Source organism: Stenella coeruleoalba (assembly GCF_951394435.1).
Source record: "Stenella coeruleoalba genome assembly, chromosome: 1".
In the NCBI taxonomy this organism is placed as follows: Eukaryota; Metazoa; Chordata; class Mammalia; order Artiodactyla; family Delphinidae; genus Stenella; species Stenella coeruleoalba.
The window spans coordinates 40971755-40984314 of record NC_137169.1 but is presented as its reverse complement, the minus strand read 5'-3'; the positions used below and the strand labels follow the sequence as shown (position 1 = coordinate 40984314).

Below are 12560 nucleotides of genomic sequence, written 5' to 3'. Positions count from 1 at the left end.
CCCAGTCTCCCTCCTGGCTAGCTGTGGCTCACTAGCCCCCTTCAGGCTGTGTTCACTCAGCCAACCCCAGTCCTCTCCCTGGGATCTGACCTCTGAAGCTGGAGCCTCAGCTCCCAGACCCCACCTGCCCCAGTGGGTGAGCAGAGATGCCGCTCAGGCCAGTGAGCGCTGGTTGGTACCGATTCTCTGTGAGGGAATCTCTCTGCTTTGCCCTCTGCACCCCTGTTACTGTGCTCTCCTCCGTGGCTCTGAAGCTTCCCCACCACCACCCCCGTCTCCACCAGTGAAGGGGCTTCCTAATGTGTGGAAAGTTTTCTTCCTTCACAGCTCCCTCACAGAGTTGCAAGTCCTTTCCCTATTCTTTTGTCTCTGTTTTCTCTTTTGCCCTACCCAGGCACGTGGGGAGTTTCTTGCCTTTTGGGAAGTTTGAGGTCTTCTGCCAGCATTCAGTAGGTGTTCTGTAGGAGTTGTTCCACATGTAGATGTATTTCTGATGTATCTGTGGGGAGGAAGGGTGATCTCTACGTCTTACTCCTCCGCCATCTTGAGGGTCTCCTCTATATATTTTTAAGGTTGTTCAGGAAGCCTTCTGTGAGGGAAGTTTAGATGTTGCTTCTTTTTGCTCTCGTGGAATACCTTGAGGTTACCTCACATTTCTAATATTTATCACATTATACTATAATGCAGTGGTTTACTGGTTTGCCTCCGCCAGTAATATCCTTGATGGAAAGGAATTTAAAAAAATTTTATTTGTGTTACCAGAACCTAACATAGTGTGTGCATAGTAATCGTAAATAAATGCTTTGTTAAATAAATTAATAACCCTATATCCATAGCCCAGGAGGTAATGAAAAAAATTGCTCCTAATTGGTATGGAATAGAAGAATATATTTTAAAAAATTCTTTTTCAATTGAAATTTCAATTCAACAACTATTTATTAAAATTGCTCTATATCAGGCATGTTTTAGTTCTACAGTGTATGCAGGTGTCTCTATTAATAGCAGTAAAATAATATATAGTACCCTGCACTATGACTAACACATAAGTGGAAAGTTAGTGTTTAAATGACTAGTTGGGAAGTGGATATTAAGGCATATGCAATTAGCTGTAATAAAAGATAGAAAAGGTATAACTAGGGTCCTGGTAAGAGCAAGGGAGGGAGATCATTTACTGTAAAATGTTGGGGAATTGGATGCAAACTACTGTTTCAGAGAAAAATGGGCCAGTCATTACTTTTAAAAGGCTATAGAATTAAAATAGAGAAGTCCAAGACCATAGCTTGCTGAATTCGGCCTCATCCATGGTCATACACTTAAAAAGTAGCCAAGCAAGGATTCAGCCTTAGGGCCATATTTTTCCAAATTCCATGGCACCAAACTATACTGTCTGTACTGAGTTTTTTCCTTCTTACAGAAATAGAACATTTTTTCATTTTATGTCTTATTATTTTCAGTATAGTCCTTAACTAAATGGTCAGTTTCTTGAGAGTGTTATTGTTAATTATTAGTATATCCTTATTCTTTTATTGAGTGATAGATTGATTTACAGCTTATTTATCTTATATGTTCTCCTTAGTTCTTGCACAAGATAAGGTGGGTGAAAAATAGATCTTCGATGTATGTGTGGTAATCAAAACATCCTGTGATTGATTGTAGCTTAACAAATCTAGACAACTTATTTGTATTGTAGATACATGTGCCTAGAGAGAATTAGGATATGTGTATTTAGGAAATTATTTTTTTTTACATTTTTGTTTTTTTGAGTCCTTGAACTATATCTTGTAAATATATTTGCAATGAGGATAAGCATGGTATTTTATAAAATGCTAGGAAGAAGCTATTTAGTCGGTACTAGTTCACTGGGATTAAAGTCCCGAAATGAATAGGTTCTCTTTCTTAAAACACCCTCAAGTAGGAATTTTAGATTTATTTTCTTGACTCAGAATTTGTGGGTTAAGTCTCATCTTCAATGTAATTTTCTCTCAAAATGATGAAGCCTTGGAAATATGGCTTTATAATAGAACTTTTGACAGATCCCTTTAACTTCATGTCATTTATACATAGAGGTAATTTGTTACCTCTTCCAAGGTGTTTGTGCCCGAGAGGTGGAATTCATGTTCTGTATAAAGGTCAGTTTTAATTAATAAGCTGCTTTCCTCATTTTTGACCAATATGAATTGCTTGTAACTTTTGTGTAAAGTAGTTTTCCATGAAAAAATAAAACAAATTGAGCCTTTGTCACATCCATCATCAGCATAACCGACTTAAATGTCAAAAATTCTATGTAGCCCCAGAGTTTATTTCTAGTTCCTCAGCAGGCCTATTTATTAGAGTAAAATATTATATGATGTAATTATCATATCATTTCATTGGGTACATCTATACATATATATCTTTGTTTTTCCTTCCACAAAATATGTTTATAATTTTTATTGCTAAATATTTGTTATCCATGTAGTATTTTTAAAGGCATGTAAATAATAATATCAATAGGATTAGATCTTTTATTTCATTAAAGGTAAACCACAATTATTTTATTTTCTCTTTTGTCTCTAACTTCCTTAATTTGAAAAAATTCGTTGTGTTACTGTCTCTATGTTTGGAGACAAATATTCTACACACTATAATAAGGGTGTTTTATAGTCTGTAATTTAATTGGATGCTACCATATTCAGTGTTTACTTCAAAGATAGACTTTTGGTAAGACATTTTTTATGAATTTCTATTTAAATTATGCCTTTCCTTTTTCTGAATCCTCTCTTATGCTTTATAATAGAATTGAATCTTTTATTCTTTTGTTAAATACATTTCTTTGAAGATACAGGTGTCTTACTAAGAATGATGATAATAATGATAATGAGGGTGATAATAGTTATAACCAACTACTTATTGAGTAAATGCTATGTTCTAAGTGATTTACATATATTTTCTGTACCCTTCAGAACAACATAAACAATCTCTAAGTGAAAGAGTTAAGGAGATTATGGTAAATTACTTAATAAGGGTTATACTGCATATATATCTGAGTTAGATGGATTCAATCTCAGCTCTCTGTGACTTTGAAATCTAAATTCTTACTACTAATTCATGCTGCTGTAACTAAATGTGAGGGTATTTTAAAATAAGAGTAGAAACTTTGGGTTAAAAAATCTGGGTGAAACAGCTATGTGGCTAGCATTAAAATGCACACATAAAGAAGTTAGAAGTTATTATTCAATAAGAACAATGATTTCATTATTCCATGCCACCTTGGATTATTTTATACTACTGTAAATGCCATTCTTTTTAATGGTTTTATATACATTCATAGTGTAATTGAAATATTTCTCTGAGAATAATAAATTTGCATTTCCCCCATTGTGCACTTAAATGATCAAGCATTATATTTTATTAATATTATGGAGTGTAGTATCCCCGCCCCATTCACCCTTTCTGTCTTTGTGTCAGTATATGCAGGGTTTATGATGTCTTCCTTTCTTTAACTATTTGGTCTCATTATATCACAACTGTTTATCTTAGTAAACTGTAGATATAAAGATTCTGTTTGTTCTTTTGATGAATATCATATATTCCCTGTGCTCTCAATAGGCAAACAAAAACCAATATTCAATATTGAAATCAAATTTAGCTCCTAAAAGTCCTTTTTTATTTCAGTAAATCAATGACTATTTATAGATTACTGATGTTGTGCCAAGCATTGTGTCATACCTGGGGTGGAGAGAGAAAGTGGTGATAAAAAGAAAAGACATTAGATTCTTCTGATGAGAAACCACAATCGCTAGGAGTAAAAAGACACACATAATGAATACATAATAAATCAATAATAAAAAGGTAAATATGTTTTGAGGAATAAAAAAGATGCTGTGGCGATGTAGAGGAACAATCATTGCTGGGGAAGAGGACTTCCTATCATTCTAGAGGACTGTCATTGCTTGGGGAAGTCAGGTAAGACTTCCTAGAGGAGATAACATTTCACATAGGTCTACAGGATGAGTAGGATTTCTCCACAAGGAAAAACAGGGATATGCACATATCTAGGCATATGGAAAACATAATAAAAAGTTCCAATGTTTGCATTTGTGTGAAAATCACTGTAATCACAACTGCTACAAATATTAACTGATATAGGACTGTTGTATTAGCAAATCAGTTACAATGAGTGATAATGCTGTTGGTGACATGATTTTTTAAAATGGTGATACTTCAGGATGAAATTATGAACAAATCAATTATAGTCTTTCCTTGATTTACATGTTAGATAGTTCCTTGGAAAAATCAGTGTTTATTAAAGCCATACAAAGTGCTTTGCATGTGTAAAACAGGTTCTAAGCTCACATAATTATAACTAAGATTTTTACATACATGGATATCTGTATACATGAATATATGAATATATCTGACATTTGGAAGTCATACTGGACTTTTCTCTACTTTGCACTACCTGTTGCATCCCTGGTCTCTACTACTCAAGTGCCATCAGTGCTCTTTCAATTATGAAAACAAACAAACAAAAATGCCTCAACAAATTTCCAAAATGCCCCCTGGGAATACTGCTCACAATAATAACCAACTCAACAGAATAATTAAAATAGGAATAGAACTAACAAAAGTTGTTAGAGAAGTGGAGAATGTACACAAACTATTTCCTTATCTTTCATAGAAGAGTTTCAATAGATACTGTTTGATGTTGATAAATTAAGATATAGAGGAATAAAGATATTGTGTAGAATAATACCTGAGAAAGTAAAAACAGAAGTGGTTAAGAGCATTTTCCTCTAGGAAATGAGAACAGGGTTTGAGTGGTATGAGTCATAGGATAATTTTACTTTATATATATGTATATATGTATATATATGTATATTTATGTAAAATCTCCATCCATATATATGGATTAATTCTGTGACATGAAAATCAATTCTCGCTCTTTCACTTTTAAACATTTAGAAATAATCTTTTTGAGACATAGTTTACATATAATGAAATGTACCTATTTTTACTCTATGTGACCTCCACCATCATCATACATACATATGAGGTTCATTTTTTTTCCCTAAAGAGCTGTCCAGTTCTTCAAGCACTATTTGTTTTATCAACTGTTGTTTCCATATTAAATTATCATTACAACTTTGTTGAAACTTAATTGACCGTATGTATGTGGATGTATTTCTTCACCCTGTATTCTGGTCCACTGATTTATATGACTTTCCTGAAGTCTTACCATGTAAGTTCTTCAACTCTTATTTTTCAAAATCATATTGACTATTTTAGGCCCTTTGATTTTCCATATAAATTTTAGAGTCAGTTTGTTGATTTCTAGAAAAAATGCTGCTGAGATTTTGATTGGTATGGCATTGAATCTGGAGACCAATTTTTGGAAAGTTGTCACCTAACAATAATGAGTTCTCTAATCCATGAACATGGTATACCTTGCCATTTAATTGGGTCTTCCTTAATATCCATCAGCAATGTTTTTTTTTTAGTTTTCAGTGTACAGTTCTTATATATAATTTGTTAATTTAAGGCTGGGTATTTTGTGTTTTTGATGGTCTTGTAAATGGTACTGTGTTTCAAATTTCATTTTCCAATTGTTCATGGCTAGAGATCCCTTTCTGGGATCTCTACTTAATGCCCTGAGTTTTCAACATGGATTCTCCATTCTGGATGGTTGCATCTTGAACGTTTCCCAGCCCTGTGCACTTTGGAAATTGTTAATCTACAGCTTCCTAGTCACTCTTTGTCTGGTCTCATGGAGTTTCACTCTACATGGCTTTGCATTCAGACAAGGTCTTAAGCAGATATTCTGTAGAATTTTGGTGCTCTGGCTCTCGTAGTGCTCTCCTCTTCAATAGTCTGACCTTCAAACTTTGTTCAGTCTCTCCAAACTCTTACTTATGTCTTCTCAACTCAGAAAACCACCCTGTTGTGTTTGGGAACACTCTTCTTGTACCATCTTCCAGAAAGTGCCACTAATCTAAAAACTAGTACTAACATTAGGTGCACCTCAGGTTTTCCCTTTCTCTCAGGCATCACAGTTTGGCAACTGCTTGTCATGTAAGTCTGAAAAGAGTTGTTTTGTATATATTTGTCCAGTTTTCTAGTTGTTTATGGTGGGAGTATGGATCTAGTCCTAGTTACTCTCTCATGGCTAGTAGTTGTCCTATTAGCAACTGCTTTCCTCTCCATTATCCCTGAGTACCTTGAGGAGTTTTCTGGAAGAGTTTGCAAGTCACCATTGCAGACATTCACCATTAAACACACATGTGTGCATATATACCACTCTGGCAAATGAGAGGAAGGTATATATAACTCTGCTGAGATAGGCAGGGGTCAATGAAGATTTCAAAGTTTTGATTGTATTATACATTTGATTGTACAATTTGATTGATTAAATTGTAGTCAACCCCTTTTTTTATCTGCAGCCCCTGACAGCCACAGATTTTTGTTTTTTAAAAATACCTAATTTTGTCTTTTAAAAATGTTATATAATTGGATTATAAAGGATGTAGACTTTACAGTTCGGCTTCTTCCTTTTATTATAGTGCACTTGAGATTCACACATGTGGTCCTGTGTGTCAGTAATTTCTTCCATTTTATTGCTGATTTGTATGCCATTGCATGGATGTACCAGAGATTGTTTATGCATTCACCAGTTGAAAGCATTTGGATTGTTTCCAGTTTTGGGGTGATTATGAACAAAGCTGCTGTAAACAGTCATGTGTAGGGTTTTTTTTTTTCCTGAACATATGTTTTTACACCTCTTCAGTATTCTACCTAAGAGTGGAATATCTGGGTTGTATGTTAAGTGTATATTTAATTTTATAAAAAAGTGCTGAACTATTTTTCAGGGTGTTTATACCACTTTACATTTCTACTAGAAATGCATGAAAGTTTCAATTGAGTATGTCATCATCAATTCTTGGTTTGGTCAGTTTGATTTTAGCCTTTTTAAGTATGTGGTAGTATTTCATTGTGGTTTTAATTTGCATTTCCCTATTGACTAATGCTGTTGGGCATCTTTTCATGGACTTATTTGACACCTATTTATCCTCTTTGGTGAAATATCTGATAAAATCTTTTATGTATTCTTGATATAGTCCTTAATCAGATATGTGTGTTGCAAGTATTTTCTCTCAGTCCATGGCTTGACTTTTTCTTTTAATTAATAATGCCTTTCAAAGAGCAGCAAATTTTAATTTAATAAAATCCAGTTTATAACTTTTTTCTTTTATGGTCTGTGATTTTCATGTCTTATATAGTAAAATCTTGCCTAACATAAGGATACACAGATATTCTCATACTTCTTTTTCATTTGGCCACTTAAAAAAATACTTTCCATTTATTTCATGTTTAAGGGCTTTTTTTGGTGGTAAAATGTACATAACATTTAACATTTTAACCATTTTAAGTGTACAAGTCAGTGGCATTAAGTACATTCACACTGTTGTGTTACCACCACCACTACCCTTTTCCAGAACATTTTCATCATCTGAAATGGAAACTTTCTCTGCCTATTAAATAATAACTCCCGTTCCCTCCTCCATTCAGCTCCTGGTAACCTCTATTTTTACTTTCTTTCTCTATGAATTTGCCTATTCTAGGTACCTCATGTAAGTGGAATCATACAATATTTGTCATTGTCTGGCTTTTATCATTTTGCCTAATGTTTTCAAGGTTCATCCATGTTGTAGCCTGTATCAGAATTTCATTCCTTTTTATGGCTGAATAATAAATATTTCATTGTATGTATCTACAATGTTAAAAATTTTATTCATATGTTGATGGAATTTGGGTTGTTTTTATCTTTTGGCTATGAGAATAATGTTGCTATGAACATTGGTGTACAAGTATCTGAGTCCCTAATTTCAATTCTTTTGAGTATATACCTAGAAGTGGAATTGTTGGATCTATGGTAATTTTATGTTTGAAACTGTTTTTATGCCACCAGCCTGTTTTCCACAGTGGCTGTACCATTATAATTTCCCACCAGCAATGTGCAAGGGTTCTAGTTTTTCTATGTCTTGGCCAAATTATTTTTCATTTTTTTGATAGTGGCCATCCTAACAGGTGGGAAGTGGTAGCTCATGGTTTTGATTTGCTTTTACTTAATGACTAGTGATGTTGAGTATCTTTTTATGTACTTATTGGCTACTTGTATTTCTTTGGAGAAATGTCTATTCAATATCTTTGCCTATTTTGGAATTTTTCTTTTTGTTTGGGTTGCTGAGTTGTAGGAGTTCTTAATGCACACATGTTTTTAATTTAGATGAAGTTTATTTTATTTTTTTCTTTTGTTGGCAGTGCTGTTGGTGTCATATCCAAGAAATCATTGCCAAATCAAGAATTAATGACATGGAGATTTCCTTCTGCTTTTTTCTAAGAGTTTTATAGTTTCATCTCTTACATGTAGGTCTTTGATCCATTTAGAGTTAATTTTTGTATATGGTGTCAGGTAAGGGTCTAACCTCATTCTTTTTTGTGTGTGGAAAACTTTCATATTTTCTTCTATAAGTTTTATATTTTACATTTGGGTGTTTGATTTATTTTGCATTAATTTTTATGTGTGATGTGTGGTTGGTTTTAGTATATGGATTACTAACTCGTCCAACACAATTTGGGGTAAATTTTTTTTTGCAGCATACGGGCTCTTTTTAGTTGTGGCATGCGGGCTCTTAGTTGCAGCATGTGGGATCTAGTTCCTTGACCGGAAGTCGAACCCGGGCCCCCTGCGTTGGGAGTGTGGAATTTTAACCACTGGACCACCAGGGAAGTCCCAGGTCTAAAATTTTAGGTTGACATTTTTTTCTTTCAATAACTTAAAGACGTTATTCCTTTGACTTCGGTTTTTCAGTTTCTTATAAGTAGTCTAATTTTTTATCTTAGTTCATTTTTATGTGATTTATATTTTTAAATATGAAATACCAAGTTAGAAAGTATATTCTGCTTGGTGCTTCTTGGGCCTGTAGTTGTATATCCTTCATTAAATGTGGGAAAATTTCAGGTATTATCTCTTCAAATATTTCTTCTGCCCTCCCATCTCCTTCTGGAATTCCAGTTATACGTACATTAGATTATTTTATTTTATTCCACAGCTCTTAGGTGCTGTTTTTTTTTTTCTTTTCCTTGTTTTTGTTCAGTTTATTTCTATTGATTTGGAGTTCACAGTTCTTTCCTCATCTGTATCAAGCCTACTGATGAGTATACTGAAGACATTCTTTATCTCTTTTATTGTGTTTTTTAGCTTTAGCATTTCCTTTTGGCTTATTACTGTAATTTCCATCTCTCTACTGAAGTTCTCCATTTGTTCATGCATTTTGTCCTCATTTTCTACTAGAAAATTTAACATATTATTCTTAGTTATTTTGAATTCATTGTCTGATAATTCCAGTATCTGGTCATTTCTGAATTTAGTTCTGTTTATTTTTTCTCCCAAGATAGTAGGTTGTTTTTTTCTTGAGTTTTTTGTATGTTCTGCAATTTTTTATTGAATACTGCATAACTCATGTAGAACCGTAGAGAATGATATAAATATTATATGTTACAATGCTTGCACCTCTTCTCCTAGGTGCATTTGTTTGAGGGCTTATATCTACCCAGTCAGGAGTTAAGCTGGGTTGAGTTTCATTGTTGCTATGGTTGTCTTCAGTTTGCCACTGGCTTCATATGCTTCTAGTGATACTTTATTCATGAAGGAAAGGGATAGGGTGATTGAGGGTTTTTCTTCAATGTTCTGCTCCACCCTAAACTTTTGTCGTTCCCTTGGATACTCCTATTATGGAGGGGCCTTCTATCTATGCTTTTGTCCCTATGCTAGAATTAGATTGCTTTGTTTGTTATCCAGTGCTTGCTATATTGGTATTGAGGGATTAGGAGTGTTTCTGTTATACTGGTGTAGCCTAGGTCTTAGGCAGGCCCTGTATGTTCTGATGTTGGAGTGGAGTTTTTTCAGTGATCCCACTTCTCTTTCGTCTTTTAATTCTGCTTTGAACCTTTGATATGTTTTGTGAGAGATTGTTTTTTACTCCTTCCCCAGGGGTAGGGGACCTTAAATAATGTTGATATATAGTCTTAGGCCCAGGACTGTTTCCTGCTCTTCCCCCAGCTGTAGAAGATTGTTTTCTTTTACAGCTCCGCCTCTTACAATGAGTCTCACTTGTGCACTGAAATACAAACAACTTTTGCATTTCAGTAGTTACACTAGATATTTTTCATTACCTAGTTCTCATAACACAGTTTAGAAATATGGGTTTTACCATTCCCTTTTTGTGGATGAGAGAAACTGAGGCTTAAAAGTATTCGGTTGATTGCTTTGTGACACAGGGAATTAATATGTAGTAGCGATAAGATTTGAGCCTATATCTTTTTGCTTTAAAAATCTATTCTCTTTCTACTCTACCACAATATGTGGTTAATTTTTTTAATGCCTGGATAAGTACCAAATTACAGGGGAGGGGGTAAAAATTTTATTGGATTTCTGTTACTAAATGCATTATGATTTCTGTTTAACATGAGCCAATTTTTTGAACAATAGGCAATGATCTGGGAAATGATGATACCATCGGAGGGAATGTGAGCAAATATATGGTGCTTCCAACTGGATACTGTGGACAGCCCAAGAAAGGACATCTTATCTTTGATGCTTGCTTTGAAAGTGGTGAGTGTATCAAAGGCCTTTTCTTTTGAGCTTGTCTAGTGAGTCATTTTTGGAATCTAATGCCATCTGACCATTTAGTGTGATTCAACCCATTTAATTTTTTACCATAATGAAATAAGTTGTCAGGAAAAATCCATTTTGAATGAACTAACTTGGAAATACTTAAAAATGAAGTGCTATGTTTTGGTTGTGATAAATGATTAGAAAGATAATGGTAGTACTAATGAACATTTATGCAGTACCTTATATTTTATTAAATACTTACCCAGATATTATTTCTTTTGAGATAAAACTAATATAATTTGAATACTTGATAAATTATTAATTATTCAATGTCTACTGTATACCTGGTTCTTAGTCTTTCTGAGAGCAGTCTTCTCTATAAAGAAGCAATTAAAGAAAAGATTCAGTTGAACACAAACAAAACAGAAAAAGTAATACACTTTGTAAACAGCAAATGCTGTGAGTATTCTGATAGGGGAGAACAGGGCTTAATTGTGAATTTCCACCCAGTAGTAGTTGAATCTTGTTAACTTCTTTATATCTGAGCCTCATACTCTGAATGGCATATAAGCACGTAGTAGGTATTCAGAATACGTTGAAAATATTAATGAGAAAGTTAAACATAACTTTGTTTTATATACAGTTGTTGATTATTTTTCGTTTTGAGTAATGTGTTTGCATGTGTGTGTGTGTGATTGAAGGGACATTCCAGTTATATGACAGTTCTCTGAACCCCTAAGTACCATGGTTGTTTTACCAACAATTAAAAAGATGTGGAAAGATTAATTTTCTGTTAGCTTTGATAAAAAGCCATATTTAATTCCTTGCTGTTCCCCAGTCTACCAACTTCTCTCAAGTCTTTGTACCTTTGCAGATGCTGTTTTCTCTGTGCCCCAGATGCCTTTCTCTACTTGGTAAAATGTTAATTCAGACTCAGGCCAGCATTTCTTCCTCTAAGACACAGCACCTCCCAGGCAGGTTTGGCTGTCTCTACCTGTATATTTACAGGCACCTCTTCTATGACTTACTGGCCTCTGCTATGATAGTTTTTATTGCATTGCAGTCATTTAATGATCTCTTTCCTTTTCCTTATCACTGAAAATTCCTTGAAGTCAGTGATGGTTTCTTATTAATTTTTGTTCCTTAGCACCTAGTGTACTATCAGAAACTGACTCTAAAGAAATGGAGTTACATGATTTACCTGACAGAGAAATCAAAATAACTGTCATAAAGATTTTTACCAAGGTCAGGAAAACATTGCATGAACAAAGTGACAATTTCATCAGAAAGAGAGATAATGCTAAAAGTACCAAATGTTGATAGAAAGCATGAAGCTGAAGAACACAGTAGCTGAACTGAGAAAACTTCCTACAGGACTTTAATGTCGGACTAAAGCAGAAGAAAGAATCAGTGAATTTAAATACATATTATTGGAAATAATGCAATCAGAGGAACTTAAGTAAAAAGAATGAAATAGAGTGAAGAAAGCTTAAGGGGTTTATGCAATACCATCAAAGAGATCAGTATATGCATAATGGGAGCCCCAGAAGGAGTGGGGAGAGAGAGAGAGAGCGAGAGAGAGCACCAGAGAAATTAATAAATGAAGGAGGACAGATAGTGAACAAAATGGTCTTCATAAAGTGAGATTTTAAGATTAATAAAAATATTTTTACATTTAAATAAAAATTTAACTAATAACAGCAAGAACATAAAGGGAAAAAAACAATAGTAATTATCACTTTATTACTTATTGTTTGCCATACCCTGTAAGGAATGATATACATAGTTTATCTCATTTAATACACACAAAAGACTTCTGAGGTATTATATCTCTCTTTGTAGGTGAGGAAAGTGATGCTCAGAGATGTAAAGTTATTTACCTTGAATTGCATGACTGACAAGTGGT

At 33.9% G+C, this 12560-nt stretch overlaps 1 protein-coding gene across 2 annotated transcripts in view; it reads left to right on the top strand.

The window, feature by feature from the left end:
• LOC307188045 (BEN domain-containing protein 5) overlaps nucleotides 1-12560 on the top strand; it is a gene marked incomplete at its 3' end in the record, with an annotated part of 1401459 nt that overhangs the window by 116038 nt on the left and 1272861 nt on the right. For both annotated transcript variants that reach the window (XM_079924747.1, XM_079924746.1), the window contains exon 2: nucleotides 10529-10651. In XM_079924747.1, coding sequence (XP_079780873.1) covers nucleotides 10529-10651 — 123 coding nt within the window. The remainder of the gene's footprint in view (nucleotides 1-10528; nucleotides 10652-12560) is intronic.